This window comes from Canis aureus, chromosome 11 (assembly GCF_053574225.1).
Source record: "Canis aureus isolate CA01 chromosome 11, VMU_Caureus_v.1.0, whole genome shotgun sequence".
Lineage (NCBI taxonomy): Eukaryota > Metazoa > Chordata > Mammalia > Carnivora > Canidae > Canis > Canis aureus.
Window position 1 is genome coordinate 47,766,602 of NC_135621.1, and position 17,329 is coordinate 47,783,930.

Here is a 17,329-nt window from a genome sequence, read left to right on the forward strand (position 1 = left end):
TTTCTGTGTTGTTTTTATATCCTGCAAACTTTCAGATGGAACTAGACAGTATTATATTAAGAGAAATAAATCATTCAGAGAAAGACAAATGATTTCATTTGATGACCACATGATTTCACTCCTATGCAGAATTTAAAAAACAAAACAAAGGAGAGAAGGGGGGAAACAGAGAGAGAGAGAGGCAAATCAAGAAATAGACTTAACTCTAGAGAACAAATTAATGGCTATCAGAATTAATTTTTTAGCTCTAATAATTTTTTGTGAACTTTTTATGGATCCATTTTAGATCTTTCTATTTCTTTTTCTTGTGTAATTTGTCTACTAGGACTTACAGTCTATGTTGAAAGAATGTCTCATGCCTCATATTAGGGGAAAAACATCCATACTTTCATCATTGAGTATGATGTTGCTGTTGCTTTTTCATATGTCCCTTATCACATTGAGGAAGTGCCCTTGTATTCCTAGTTTACTGAGTGTTTTTTATCACAAAAGGATTTTAATAAATTTTACTTTTTAATTTAGTAAAAAAACACATAACACAAAATTACCACCCTAATAATTTTTTAGAGATTTTATTATTTTTATATAATCTCTACACCCAACATGGGGGTCGAACCCACAACCCTGAGATCAAGAGTTGCACACTCCACTGACTGAGCCAGTCAGACAAGTGCCCCTAACATCCTAGTCATTTTTAAGCATACAATTCAGTAGTGTTGTTTATTCTCCTTGTTGTATAACAGATACCCAGAACTTTTTCATCATACAAAACTGAAACTCCATACTCATTAAACAACAACTCCCTGTTTCCACCTCCTGTCCTCCAGCCCCTGGCAACTACCATTTTACTTTCTTTCTATGAATTTGACTTCAAATATCTTTTATAAGTAGAATCATACAGTATTTGCTTTCCTGTGACTGGCTTATTTCATTTGACATAATGTCCTCAAGGTACATCCATGTTGTAGCATGTGACAGAATTTCCTTCCTTTTTAAAGCTGAATATTGCATTGTGTGTATACACCACATTTCTTAGTCTATTCATCCATGAACACTTGGGTATCTTCCACCTTTGGTTATTGTGAAGAATGCTGCTATAAGCATGGCAAATATCTCTTTGAGACTTCCAATTCTTTGAGATATATAACCAAATATGGGATTGCTGGGTCATATGGTAATTCTATTGTTAATTGTTTGAGGAAAAGCCATACTGTTCTCCATTGCAGAAGCACCATTTTACATTCCCAACAAGAAAATTGAATTTTCTAGCCAATATGCTAATCTCTGCCCTTTAATAAGAATTTAATCCATTTACACTTAAAGTAATTACTGATAAAGAATTTACTTCTGCTATTTAACTATTTGTGTTCTGTGTCCTATAAATTTTTGTTCCTCAGTTCCTACATTACTGCTTTCCTTTAGGAGTTAGCTGATTTTTTGTAATGTTATATTTTGATTGTCTTTTTTGTTCCTTTTCTGTATATTTTTTAGTTCTTTTCTGTGTGGTTACTTTGGGGATTATAACTAACATCTTAAACTTATAACAACCTAGTTTGAATAGCACCAACTTAGTTTCAATAGTATATAAACACTCTGCTCATATATATCTCCACCTCCCCCTATATTGTCACAAATTACATCTTTACATATGGTATGTCCATGAACATAAATTTGCGATCGTTGTTTTATTCATTGCCTTTTATTTTTTTTTAAGATTTTTATTTATTTATGAGAGACACACACAGAGAGAGATGCATAGACACAGGCAGAGGGAGAAGCAGGCTCCACGCAGGGAGCCCGACGTGGGACTCGATCCTGGGTCTCCAGGATCACACTCCGGGCTGCAGGCGGCGCTAAACCGCTGCGCCACCGGGGCTGCCCATATTCATCGCCTTTTAAATCACATTGCAAAAAGGAATGGAGTAATAAACCAAAATTAACAATAATGTTGTTTTTTATATTTATCTATGTAGTCACCTTTATTCTCAAATTTTTGACTGTCTAGTGTCTTCTCAGCCTGAAGTACTCTCTATAGCATGTATTATGGGGTAGATCTCTTAACTTTTGTTTACCTGGAAATGTCTTAATTTATCTTTTATGCTCAAAAAATAATTTTGTCAAATACAAAATTATCCATTGACAGTACTTTTCTTTCAGGACTTTAAATATGTCATAGCGTTGCTTCTGACCTCCATGATTTTTTTTAAAGATTTTATTTATTTATTCATGATAGACAGAGAGAGAGAGAGAGGCAGAGACACAGGCAGAGGGAGAAGCAGGCTCCATGCCAGGAGCCCAATGTGGGACTCCATCCCAGGACTCCGGGATCGCACCCTGGGCCAAAGGCAGGCGCCAAACCGCTGAGCCACCCAGGGATCCCCCACTCCATGATTTTTTTTTAAGATTTATTTTTATTTATTTATTCAGAGAGAGAGAGGGGCAGAGACACAGGCAGAGGGAGAAGCAGGCTCCATGCAGGAAGCCCGACGTGGGACTCAATCCAAGGTCCCCAGGATCACACCCTGGGCTGAAGGCGGCGCTAAACCGCTGCGCCACCGGGGCTGTCCCCCTCCATGATTTTTTAAGAGAAATCACCCATTAATCTTATTGAGGATCTCTTGTAAACAATGAGGAGTTTTTCCTTTGCTGCCTTCAAGATGGGCTTTGAACTTCAACAATTTGGGCTTTGTCTTTGGGCTTCAACAATTTGACTATAATGTGTTTCAATGTGAATCTCTTGCATTTATGCCTGGAGTTTCTAGAGCTTCTTTGATGTGTAAAATCATCTAATTTGAGAAGTTTGGGGCCATTATTTCCTCATATATTTTCTCTGCCCCTTTCTCTCTCCTCCTTCTGGGATTTCTGTAATGTATATGTTGGTACACTTGATACTATTTCACAGGTCCCTCATCCTCTGTCTGTTTTTAATTTTTTTCCCATTATTTTTTCTTTCTGCTCCTTAGACTGGAAAATTTTAACTGTCCCGGTTCAAATTTACTGATCCTTACTTCTGTCTGCTCAAATCTGCTATCAAAAATCCCTCTAATGAGTTTTTCATTTTAGCCACTATATTTTTCAACTGTAGAATCTCTTTGGTTCCTTTCTATAATTTCTATTTCTTTATTAATATTCTTATTTTGGGATCCCTGGGTGGCGCAGCGGTTTGGCGCCTGCCTTTGGCCCAGGGCGCGATCCTGGAGACCCGGGATCGAATCCCATATCAGGCTCCCGGTGCATGGAGCCTGCTTCTCCCTCTGCCTGTGTCTCTGCCTCTCTCTCTCTCTGTGACTATCATAAGTAAAAATAAATAAAAATTAAAAAAATAATAATAATAATATTCTTATTTTGTTCAAACATTGTCTCTGTGATTTCCTTAAGTTCTTTTTCTCTCATTTCCTTAACTCATCAAAGACAGTAAACACATTGAAGATGACACTAACAAACTACACTGCTGGATGGAATGCAGGCTGCCAACTACTTGGCTACCTGCGGTGGTACTGGGGGAAGGAGAATAGTAGGATCTACATGAAACACTAAAATCCATTAAAATTTACCAGTCTTTTCATCAAGCATTCCTCTGGACTATACAGGTACTCAACTAGAATCCAATATTACAAAATAGTTGCTTAAGACACTTCTTAGCAGTTCAATTTTAACATATTTATTGGAGCTTTCTACCATCTTCTTTCCAGGCCTTGGTTTTCTCAAATGTTACATGAAAGATGAAATAGATGAATGACTCCCAGCCTAGAATCATCTGGAGAGTTTAAAAACTACTGGTGCAAGTAGCTCATCCTATGCCAGGGAACCTGATCAGGCATCTTTTTAAAAATCTCCCCAGGGGATTCTCATGCTCAACCAGGGATGAGGACTTGGGGCCTCAGGGCCACTCTACTGCTGCAGGAATCTCCCAGAGATCTTGTCAGGCAGATGTGATGCAGCTGGTCTAAGGTGGGGTCTGACTCAGCACTTGCAGTAACTTGTGGGAACACAGTGGCCCTGCTGCTGCTACATAGACCCCACTTTGAGGAGAAGAATCCTTTCCAAGTGTTTATCTTCTATGCTTTGCCTAATTTCCTTGGACTCTGACATTCAAAGAACTGGTTATAACCTCAAGGCAAGCACTCTCCCTCCCATCCAAGCACTAGGTTATCTGAGCAACAACCATGGACAAGGACGAGACTCTTCAAATACAACCTGATGGCTTCACATGAGGGAGGTACTTACCAAATAGTTTAGCTAAATGTTGTTCTTGATTATTTGAACTTGATATTAATTCAGTATTTTTCAAGCTCTTTACTGGAGGATAGCCTATGGAAAAATAAACCTTATCTGTGATTAAATCATTCACTGGACCTGCATGTATTCTTTTTAAGTCAATATTCTCTTGCACGGTATTTTGAGAGGAGTATCACACACTTCACCTGCTCCAGGAGAAGGAGAACCGGACTTGGGTTCTAGTCCACCTTTTGAGTGCCTCGTGCTCTTGGGCAGTAGAGTTCTGAGGGATTTGGCTTTCCCATCTGAGACTGGTGGGAAAGGTGCCAACCACAAGAGGCCTGTGAAGAAGGAAAGAGATGAAATTTGCTGATGTCATCTGTGGATGAAAAGTGCTATCCCCTTATCACACCCCAGTGTTCGTATCTACTATAAACTGCAATAGGTGACCCTGGATCCAAGCATGGTTATGCTCAGTGTTCAGTTCTGGGGGAGAGCAAAGAGAGATGGACACAACATCTCAGTGTCTTCTCAACAAAAACTTTCCCCTCCATAGGAAAAGATGCCAACAAGCAATGACTTTGACCATCTTGGAAATGTGATGCCTTCTTGTTTTGGAGGACAGGGAACAACACTACTGCATACTCTGCACTAAACCACACTAGAGTCTATGTTTGGAGGGGGCTCAGAGGGCCTCAGGCCACCCCCTACCTGACCTGTTTGATAAGCACAAGGAATTTCTGATGTTGTCATTGACGAATGGAAAAAACGAAGGTATAAATGGAAAAGCACTGGGTTAACAATCTCCTCTAGGATGAGTTAGGATGTCATGGAGTGATTTCAAGACTTCTGCTGACACTCATGGGGCCACATCAAGGATATGGGTTAACTCTGCTAAAAGATGTAGCAACTCATGGAATTTTGAAGTACATTTTCAGGATTTTCATTATGGACATTGTGATGCCTAAGTGTTTGAATACATTTTCTTGATTCTAGGTCAAGACTAGCCTTTTTCTCTGGCCATAGGGAGTGGGTAAAAACAGCAGGGAGGAGAAATTTATTCCCTAATGAAGAAGTTTTAGGGCCACAGCAGCCACCTATCATAAGTGAAAGAGCATTCATGAAGTGTCTGCAGATACAATCACTCATGCACTTTGTAAAAAAATGTGTTCTTTATATTGTGTCAGCCAAGGGAACATAATAAAACATTGTGCAGGGTACACCATCATTATTACACAGTAAAATATTCACTTTAATGTGTGGTTTATAGGGATGCCTGGGTAGCTCAGTGGTTGAGCGTCTGCCTTCAGCTCAGGGTGTGACCCTAGGGTCCCAGGATCGAGTCTCACATCGGGTTCTCTGCATCGAGCCTGATTCTCCCTCTGCCTGTGTCTCTGCCTCTCTTTCTCTCTGCATCTCTCATGAATAAATAAATAAAATCTTAAAAAAAATAATGTGTGGTTTATAAAATGCAATTGGGAGGACCATTTCATTGGATATAAAAATGGTTTGCTAATAGTACCATAATTTCAACATAGCATACAGGCCTGGATTATCCCGATAATTAATTATTCAATTTAAATATTTTCCTAATGTACACAGTGTCCACTTTAAAGGTTTTCTCTGTCACTTGTGTGATTTACACTAATGTACATGTTTTTTGCATTTGTTTTTTTTTTTTTTTTTTAATTTGTATTTATTTATGATAGTCACAGAGAGAGAGAGAGGCAGAGACACAGGCAGAGGGAGAAGCAGGCTCCATGCACCAGGAGCCCGATGTGGGATTCGATCCCGGGTCTCCAGGATCGCGCCCTGGGCCAAAGGCAGGCGCCAAACCACTGCGCCACCCAGGGATCCCTGTTTTTTGCATTTGTGACAGTTTCCTTGCCTTGGCTTTGGCATTTGAGCATCAGTCCAAAGATAGAAATAATCTGGCTCTGTCTCTTGGTGAAAATATTTTCCAGAGGCTAGGGTACAAGGTGGGGAGATGATGAAGAGGGATATGGGAAGGCTTTACTATCCCAAGCCAGTGACCAGGTCACTTATGCACATTGAACTATAAAGTGCTGTTGAATAGAAAGTCATTACGCTACTCACAGCAAGTATTACCAGGGACAGTGAGCATCACTTGTAAATCTGTTCCTATCCTCTGGAGAGCCTCCAGGGTGAGAGAACCTGCCTAACACATGGACTTCAGAGATCATCCCCACAATACAGTGCTACTCATACTTTAGAACACAGGTTTCCAGAGTTGGCAGAAGGTTATAGAGAGTATATTGGATAATTTTTTCTGCCATATCTCAGTTAACACACCTGGGTTAAGAATGCTAAAATGATAGGGAAGTACAAACAATACAATACATAGGCCTTTATAAACATATACACTTAAAATTTTAAAGATATACCTTTACTTTCTTTGACTTCTCTCTTTGTAATTGATTTTCCTGCTGTTCTCATTTTATCAAGTGGAACTTTGGAAAACACTTGCTGTAGAATTTCATCTCAAGTGAAGCAAGAAAGGCATGTTAATACCAGCAGTCCACAATTAATATATTCTACTCTGTAAGTACCAGAAGTAGTCTATGAATTCAGTGAATAGATGATACAGATGCAATGGATATATAATGTTATGCTCTAAAATACCTTGACTGGGGAAGGAGATTTTGGTCTGTCTAAATCATTTCTGAAAAGTTGAGATTTCAGGGCACCTGCATGGCTCAGTCAGTTAAGTGTCTCTCTTTTTTTTTTTAACAATGTGGTTTTTATTTTTTTTTTTGTAAGTTTTTTTTATTGGAGTTCGATTTGCCAACATACAGCATAACACCCAGTGCTCATCCCGTCAAGTGCCCCCCCAGTGCCCATCACCCAGTCACCCCATCCCCCGCCCACCTCCCCTTCTACTACCCCTTGTTCATTTCCCAGAGTTAGGAGTCTCTCATGTTCCGTCACCCTCTCTGATTTTTCCCACTCGCTTTCTCTCCTTTCCCTATAATCTCTTTCACTATTTTTTATATTCCCCGTTAAGTGAAATCATATGTTTGTCCTCCGATTGACTTACCTCACTCAGCATAATACCCTCCAGTTCCATCCACGTCGAAGCAAATGGTGGGTATTCATCATTTCTAATGTGCCTGACTCTTAATTTCAACTCAGATCATGATCTCAAGGTTGTGAGATTGAGACCCACATTGGGCTCTGTGCTGGACATGGAGCCTCCTTGGGATTCTCTCTCTCACTCTGCCTATGCCCCCTCCCTCTCTAAAAAAAATTGAGATTTCACTCGATATCCCAGACAGGAAACATTACCTATTATGTATATATGATTAGAAATTTTGCCCCCCCCACCAAAAAAAGAAATTTTGCTCCAAATCTCACAATATTTAATTGTCATAATTTCTCTTACTCCTGCCATTATTCTCTCCACCTCTGAGACTGTCCCCAAGTTGTCCCTCTGTATGAACAAACCTCCTTCCTATTTCTACAACATGTGTGTCATTTTCTTCCAGTAAGATCTACTACCTCTTGTAGGAAGCTTCTCCCAGTGAAAGTCATGTTTTGTAGCAGACAAGTCTAGAGCCAGATCCTGATTTTTTTGTTTACCAACAGGTGATCTTAGGCAAATAACTTCACTTCTTTGATCTTCACTTCCCTCACTGGTAGGTTAAAGATACGATTACTTAATTCATAGAGGTTTTGTCAAAGCTGAATAAAACAACGTATGTAAAAGCACCTAATACAGTGCCAGTGTGAGGATCATGTTGAAGGCTAAACATTTGGAAAATGCTAATCACCATCTTATTTGTAACAATAACTAGTAATTACTAGATCCACTAGTAAACATTGCTTGTTTTCTGCTCACTGGAACCATGAACAAGTGGAATAATATGTGGGGAAGGAAGAAAAAAGACATCAAAGACAAAGGAAACAAAGATGCCATTAACATATGACAGGAAAAAGAGATACCCGCCACAGATTCTATAGGGTTCCATTGCCAGCCAATTTTGCCCCCTTCCATGTCTAATTATGATGGGAGCTTCAGAGATCAGCCCTGAGAGACACTTCCTTTCGACCTTCCCTTGCAGCCAGGAGAGCACTATGGGACCCATAAAAGTTCTCTGAAGACTCCTAGGACCCTGGAATAATCTTGCTCCTCTACATGGGAGAAAGTAGTACTGAGGCTGCACTTCTGCATCCCTTTTATCTCTTACCTAGTTCCTAAAAATCATAAGGCCCATGTATACTGGAACAGAATGGAAGACTGTGGATTATTTGTACAACTTTTTGCCAAGCCCTAACTCTACTCAGAAACCACACAAGGTCCTGGAGATTCAAAGAGGACAGAGAATGACATCACCAAAATGGTGACATAGGAAATCACGTCCTCCATCCTCTGACAAAGATTAACAATTAGACAGCTATCCATGAACAAAAACAGCCCTAGGAGAGCTCTGGACTCCACCTAAAAAACTTCAGCACCACAGTGGAACAACAACAGCAATCTAAGATAATCACATAAAAAGAGAAAGAAGACAGCTTTATTTTGTCTGCACAGCACCCAGCATCAAGAGGGAACTGCCCAGCTAGAAAGATTTCCCCATGCAGGAAAGGAAGAGCAAGGTGAGCAATAAGCTTCTCCCAATTTCAAAAATGGACAGATCATCTAGACAGAAAAAGCAACAAGGAAATGTTATACTTAAACCATATTTTAGACCAAATGGACCTAACATACATACACAGAACATTCTCTCCAACAGCAACAGAAAACACATTCTTCTCAAGTGCACACAGAACATTCTCCAGGATAGATCATATTTTAGGTCACAAAAAAAGTCTTAGCAAATTTAATAAGATTGAAATTATACGAGTAATTGCACAATGACCCCAAGGCATGAAACTAAAAATCAATACCTTAGGAAAGCTGGAAAATTCACAAATATGTGGAAATTAAACATACACTCTGAACAACCAATGGGTCAAAGAAGAAATCAAAAGGGAAATTTTTAAAATCTTGAAACAAACAAAAATGGAAATATAATTTACTAAAACTTACGGGATGCTACAAAATCAGTTCTAAGGGGGGGAGTTTATAGCAATAAATGCCCAAAATAAGGAAAAATAAAGCTCTGAAATAAACAACCTGACTTCATATCTCAAGGAACTAGAAAAAGAAGAACTAAACCCAAAGTTTGCAGAAACAAATAACAAAGACCATAGCAGAAATACATGAGATACCATAAAAATAATAGAAAAGATTAACAAAACTAAAACTAAAAGTTGGTTTGTTGAAAAGATAAACAAAATTGACAAATCTTTAGCTTATCCAACTAAAAATAAAATTGAGAAGACTCTATCACAAATGAAAGAGGAGACATGACAATTGATACTACAGAAATACCAAGGATGACAAGAGACTACCATGAACTATTACACCAACAAACCACAAGAAATGGACAAATTCCTAGAAACATACAACTTACCAAGACTGAATCATGAAGAAATAGAAAAGCTTAACTGACCAATAATGAGTAGGGAAATTGAATCAATAATTAAAATCTTCCCAGGAAAGAAAAGCCCAGGACAAGATGGCTTCACAGGTGAATTCTACCAAACATCTAAAGAAGAATTAGTGCTGATCCTCCTCAAACTATTCCAAAAAACTGGAGAAGAGAAACTCTCAAACTCACTTTACAAGGACAGCAAAGCCAAATAATATACCAAAAGTCAGATAAGAACACTACAAGAAAAGAAAACTATAGACCAATATCCCTAATGAATAGAAATGCAAAATTCTCAGCAACATATTAGCAAACTGAATTCAACAGCATATGAAAATATATGAAAAGAGTTATACACCATAACCAAGTGGAATTTATCCATCAAATGCAAGAATGATTCAACATACGCAAATCAATAAGCGTGATACACCACATTAAAAGAATGAAAGATAAAGATCATTTGATCATCTCAACAGATGAAGGAAAAAAATTTGACAAACTACAACATCCTTTCATTTAAAAAAAATGCTCAACAAATTTGGTTATAGAAGGAATACATATGACGAGCCCACAGGTAACATCATATTCAATAGTGAAAGGTTGAAAGCTTTTCATCTAAGACCAGGAACTAGACAAAGGTGCTAACTCTCATCATTCCTATTCAACATAGTACTGGAAGTGCTAGAGCAATCAGCAAGAAAAAGAAAATAAAGTCATCCAAATCACAAGAGTAAGAAGTAAAATTATCTTTGTTCGCAGATGATATAATCTTACGTGGAGAAAATTCTAAAGACTACCAAAAAACAGAATTAATCAATGAGTTCAGTAAAATTTCAGGATACAAAATCAACAGGATACAAATCACTTACAATTCTATACACTAACAATGAAACATCTGAAAAAGAAAACAACTCATTCACAATAATATTAAAAACAATAGAATAGTTAGAAAAAATTAACCAGAGGCAAAAGATCTATACACTTAAAACTATAATACTTTGGATACATAGGAATAAATCTAACCAAAGAGGTAAAACATCTTTACTCTGAAAACTATAGAACACTTATGAAAGAAATTGAGGAAGACACAAAGAATTGGAAAAACATTCTATGCTCATGGATTAGAAAAACAAATATTGTTAAAATGTCTATGTTACTCAAAGCAATCTACACAATCAATGCAATCCCTATCAAAATACCATCAACAGGGGGATCCCTGGGTAGCTTGGTGGTTCAGCGCCTGCCTTCCGCCCAGGGCGCAAAACTAGAGACCCGGGATCGAGTCCCGTGTTGGGCTCCCTGCATGGAGCCTGCTTTTCCCTCTGCCTGTGTCTCTGCCTCTCTCTCTCTCTCTCTCTCTCTCCCTCCCTCTCTCTCACTGTCTTTCATGAATAAATAAATAAAATTTAAAAAATACCATCAACATTTTTCACAGAGCTCAAATAACCCTAAAATTTGTATGGAACCAGAAAAGACCCTGAATAGCCAAAGGAATGTTGAAAAAGAAAACCAAAGCTGGTGGCATCACAGTTTTGGACTTCAAGCCCATTACAAAGCTCTAATCATCAAGACAGTATGATATTGGCACAAAAACAGGCACATAGATCAATAGAACAGAATAAAGAACCTAGAAATGGACCTTCAACTCTATGGTCAACTAATCTTCAACCAAGCAGGAAAAAATATCCGATGGAAAAAAAGATGGTCTCTTCAACAAATGGTGTTGGGAAAATTGAATAGCCACATGTAGGAGAATGAAACTGGACCATTTTCTTACACCATAAACAAAAATAAACTCAAAATTGATGAAAAACCTAAATGTGAGACAGGAATCCATCAAAATCCTAGAGGGGACTGCAGGCAGCAACCTCTTCAATCTCAGCCGCAGCAACTTCTTGTTAGACAGGTCTTCAAAGGCAAGGGCAAAAAAACACAAAAATTAACTACTGGGACTTCATCAAGATAAAGTTTTTGCCCAGTAAAGGAAACAGTCAACAAAACCAAAAGACAACCTATAGAATGGGAGAAGATATTTGCAGATGTTTTATCAGATAAAGGGCTATTATCAAAGATTTACAGGGCAGCCTGGGTGGCTCAGTGGTTTAGCGCCGCTTTCGGCCCAGGGTTGTGATCCTGGAGACCCGGGATCGAATCCTGCGTCGGGTTCCCTGTGTGGAGCCTGCTTCTTCCTCTGCCTATGTCTCTGCCTCTCTCTCTCTGTGTCTCTCCCATGAATAAATAAATAAAATCTTAAAAAAAAAAGATTTAGAGAACTTATCAAACTCAACATCTGAAAAAACCCAAATAATCCAATCAAGAAATGGGCAGAAGATATGAACAGATATTTCTTCAAAGAAGACATACAAATGGCCAATAGATACATGAAAAAAAATGCTCAACATCACTCAGCATCAGGGAAATACAAATCAAAACCACAGTGAGATACCTCCTCATGCCAGTCAAAATGGCTAAAATTAACAATTCAGGAAACAATAAATGTTGGTGAGGATGCAAAGAAAGGGGAACCCTCTTACACTGCTGGTGGGAATGCAAACTTACAGCCACACTGGAAAACAGTATACAGGTTTCTCAAAAGAGTAAAATAGAGCTACCCTATGACCCAGTAATTGCACTCCTAGGTATTTACCCAAAGGATCAAACGTAGTGCTCTGAAGGGGCTCCTGCACCCCAATGTTCATAGCAGCAATGTCCACAATAACCAAACTATTGAAAGAGCCCAGATATCCATGGTCAGATGAATGGATAAAGAAAATGTGGTCTATATATACACAATGGAATATTACTCAGCCATCAAAAAAATGAAATCTTACCATCTGCAATGACATGGATGAAACTAGAAGGTATCATGCTAAGCAAAATAAGTCAATAGAGAAAGACAATTATGATTTCACTCATACGTGGAATTTATGATACAAAACAGATGATCATAGGGGAAGGGAAGGGAAAATAAAATAAGATGAAATGAGAGGAGGAGACATAATCATAAGACATTATCAAATCATAAGAGACTTCAACTATAGAAAACAAACCAAGGGTTGCTGGATGGGAGGTGGGGGGGATGGTGTAACTGGGTAATGGGCATGATGAAGGGCAGGTGATATAATGAGTATTGGGTGTTAGATGCAACTGATGAATCACTGAACTCTACCTATGAAACCGACAATACACTCTAGGTTAATTAACTTAATATAAATAAAATAATTTTTTTTAACTACAAGACTTTGATGAAAACAGTTGACAAAGACACAAAGGGAAAGATATCCTATGTTCATTGCTCAGAAGAACAAATATTGCCATAATGTCTATACTACTCAAAGCCATTTATAGATGCAATGTGATCCCTATTAAAATCTCAATGGCTGGGTGCCTGGGTGGTTCAGTAGGTTAAGCACTTGACTCTTGATTTCAGCTCAGGTCATGATCTCAGGGTTGTGAGATTGGTTGTGAGCCTGGAATCCACCTCTATGCTGGGTGGAGCCTTCTTAAGATTTTGTCTCTCCCTCTCCCTCTGCCCCTATCCACTTCTCAGGCTCTAAATAAATAAATAAATAAATAAATAAATAAATAAATAAATAAATCCCCAATGGCATTTTTCACAGAAATAGAAAAAACAATCCTAAAATTCAGTTGGAACCACAGAAGACCCTAAATAGCTAAAGAAATCCTGATAAAGGAACAAAGCTGGAGGAGACACTACAATTCTTGATTTCAAACTATACTACAAAGCTGTAACAATCACAACATAAAAACTGTATGGCATAAAAATAGACATATAGATTAATGGAACAAAACTGAGAGCCCAAAATAAACTTTGCATATGCAGTCAACTCATACTTGACAAGAAAGCCAAGGATACTCAATGGGGAAAACATAGTCTCTTTAATAAACAGTGTTGAGAAAACTGAATAACCACATGCAGAAGAATAAAATGGACCACTCTAGTACACCACTCAACAACAACAACAACAAAAAAAGACTCAAAATGGATTAACAACTTAGTAACTGAAACCACAAAACTAGAAGGAATCATAAGAGAAAAGTTCTCTGGCATTGGTCTTTTTTTTTCTTAAATTTTTAAATTTAAATTCAATTTAAGGGGTGCATGGGTGGCTCAGTAAGTTGAGTATCCAACTCCTCATTTTACCTCAGGTCATGATCTCGGGGTTATGAGATGGAGCCCCATCTTGGGCTCTGCACTCAGCTGAGAGTCTGCTTAAGATTCTCTCTCTCCCCCTCTCTCTGCCCTTCCCCGCACTTGTGTGCACTCTCACTCTCTCTCTCAAATAAATAAGTAAATTCAATTTAATTAACATATAGTGTATTATTAGTTTCAGAGGTAGAATTTAATGATTCATCAGTTGCATTAACACCCAGTGCTCATTACTTCAAGTGTCCTCCTTAATGCCCATCACTCAGTTACCTGCCCCCCTCCAGCAACACTCAGTCTGTTTTCTATAGTTCTTGGCAACAATTTTTTGTATATAATATCAAAGCACAGGAAACAAAAGCAAAAATAAACAAGAGAAACTACATTAAAGTGCTACAAAGCTTTTTTTGTACAGCAAAAGAAACAATCAACAAAATGAAAAGCAACCTAGAGAATGGAAGAAAATATGTGCAAATCATATATCTGATAAGGGATTAATATCAAAATATATAAAGAACTCGTACAACTCAACAGCAAAAAAAGAAACAATATGACTCTTAAATGGGCAGAGGAATTAGACATTATTCCAAAGACATAAAAATGGCCAACAGATACTTGAAATGGTGTCGACATCACTAATCATCAGGGAAATGCAAATCAAAATCACACTCTCACTACTGTAAGAATGGCTATCATCAAAAAGACAAGAAATAAGTGTTCATGAGGATTGGAGGAAAGGAAACCCTTATGTACTGTTGGTGGGAATGTAAATTGGTACAGGGTTCATGGAAGTTCCTCAAAAAATTAAAAATAGGACTACCATATCATCCAGCAGTCCCACCTGTGGGTATACATCCAAAGGAAACGCAAACAGGATCTCAAGGAGATTATTTGCATTCCTATGTTCACTGCAGCAGTATTCACAATAGCCAAGACATAGGAACCATTTAAGTGTCCATCAATGAATGAATGGAAAGAAGAGGTGATATATATATATATATATTACATAATATTATTTGGCCATGAAAAGAAGGAAATCCTGTGTTTTGCAACCATGTAAATAGACCTCGAGGGCATTATACTAAATGAAATAGAGAAACAAAAATACTCTACGATCTCACTTATGTGTAGAATCTAAATTAGCTGAACTCAGTAACAGAAAGTAGAGTGGTGATTGCCAGGGGTAAGGGGTAGAGGAAATGGGGAGATATTGATCAAAACTTACAAAGTTCCAGTTATAAGGTAAGTTCTGGTGATCTAATGCACAACATTGTGATTATAGTTAATTATACTATATTACATACTTGAAAGTTGCTAAAAAAAGTAGATCTTAAATATTCTCAGCATTAAAAAGAAATAATTACAGGACACGGTGGAGGAATTAGGTAACACTATCATGTTCATCATTTTGCAATATATGTATCAAGTCACCATGTTTACACATTAAACGTACACAGTATTATATGTCAATCATATCTCAAATAAATGTGGAGAGGGGACATAAGGTGGTTAAGAAGTTTTTGTGAACTATTTATCACTCTGAATCATATAGCATTGTTTGGGGGTAAAATGTGTTCCAACTTCAAAATAACAGGACCAAAATAAACATTTAGAACCCAAATTATACAAAGAAACTCTGTATAATGGTTGCCATACGTAGTAGGCACTACTTGGTTAAATATTTTAGAGAAGACAAAAACAAAAATATTTTACAGAAGACAAAAACAAAACCTGCTGCCTGGTCTGCATCCCTGAGCCATCCAGACACGTGCGAGAGGCAGAAGTACAAAGAGACACAACCAAACACATTGATGCAGCCACACAGAGCAATATGGCAAAGGACAGGAGCAGACAGGAGAGGAAAGCCAGAAGGCAGGCACTAGGCTGAGCAGACTGAGAAGAAGTAGTGGGTCCTGCCAGGTGAGGCTGTGTTCTAGATCCAGTTGACCATGGTATTTACTGAGACCTCAAAAGTCACTCCTGTATGTAGATGTTGGGTGTCAGTAGACTCCCTCCACCTACACTCTGGTGCTCATAGTGATCTCAGCAGCCCTGATGCGTCAGTGTGGGTAAGGACTGCCAGGACACAACAAATCCAAAGGCAAGGCTATCCTCAGAGAGTTGCAAAATTCACTTACAAGTGTTGTATATGAAAACTGTACCTACAAAAATTAGGTAGAGGTAGGGGGAAGAGGGAGAAGAATAACAGATTTTATAAGTTCAGAAAATTCTTCCTTTATAAAACTGTTAGTAATTTCTCACATTTATATTTTTTGAAATATATTAATTTCTCCTTTTTATTTATTTTTTTAAGATGTTATCTATTTAATTAGAGAGAGAGAGAGCATGACCAGGGAGAGGGAGAGAGAAAATCTCAAGCAGACATCCCGCTGAGCACTGAGCCTGACAAGAGGTTCGATCCCATGACCCCAAGATCATGACCTGAGTCAAAAGCAAGAGTTGGACGCTTAACCAACAAAGCCACTCAGGTATCCCTCCTTCTTTTTTAAAGACAGTTTCTATCTGTCTCTGAGGACAACAGTTTTATTTTCCCCTTCTAGGTTTCTTTGCTAAGCCACAGAAAACAATCACAAATTCCATTAATATGGTATTTATTCTGAGTCCTTTCTCAAGGGCTGTTGGTACATTGGCAGATGGCCTACTCACTTGATAAAATAGGTGCTTATGATAGCAACCCCCAAAAATTAGCTATCAGAATTACTAGTAAAATGATGAGTTCTCATCACTAGTCCCTTCCTTGATAGATGTATTGACCTACACAATCCTGAATTGTTGCTCAGAGAGAACCTGGAGAGTTTATTGGTGGCCCACCAATGCCAAGGCCAACACTGGCATGGCACTGGGCAGGTCAGTAGACCCTCCTGAGTTGATGGAATCTTCCCAAACCCTGAACTAGACACCCTTCTTCACACTCACTCACTCCCCTTCCACACATGTAGGGTGGGATTCAGAGATATGGAGCTCCTGCAAGAAGGAGAAAAGTCTTCTGATCCCAGGTGAGAATTCCTGAGAGCACAGTAGGAGGCTACAAGAGCTATCTGCATCCCTTCACTCATTCAATCATGGTAACCTATCCATCATTCAATCAGCCAGATACTCAGTGCAGATTTACCGGAGCCTCTTAAATAGCACAGTGGAGAAAGGGCAAACCCAGAAATCCTGACATGGGACAGCTCCTGGAAAAAAAAAAGTCCATGTCCTGTGTAAAGGGAAATGTCCCCCATCCAAGCAGGATTGACAGGCATAGGGCTCTGTGATCAGAACACCCAATAGGTCTTAACCTGGAGGGAAGCATCAGTTGCTTACACTCCTGAGAGCTGTTTCTCAGACCAGAAGTAACCCTCAGTGTCTATTCCTGACCTACACACACCACCAGAGAAGAGATATTTCTTTGGGAAAAACGTCCCAGGACAGAATCATCCCAAAC

General features: G+C 38.5%; 1 protein-coding gene across 5 annotated transcripts in view; it reads right to left on the reverse strand.

The window, feature by feature from the left end:
- The window catches only part of C11H2orf92 (chromosome 11 C2orf92 homolog), a 47,542-nt gene that overhangs the window by 14,444 nt on the left and 15,769 nt on the right, over window positions 1-17,329 (reverse strand). For all 5 annotated transcript variants that reach the window (XM_077915146.1, XM_077915145.1, XM_077915147.1 and 2 more), the window contains 3 exons: window positions 6,624-6,719; window positions 4,425-4,559; window positions 4,228-4,311 (listed from right to left, as the gene is read on the reverse strand). In XM_077915146.1, coding sequence (XP_077771272.1) covers window positions 4,228-4,311; window positions 4,425-4,559; window positions 6,624-6,719 — 315 coding nt within the window. The remainder of the gene's footprint in view (window positions 1-4,227; window positions 4,312-4,424; window positions 4,560-6,623; window positions 6,720-17,329) is intronic.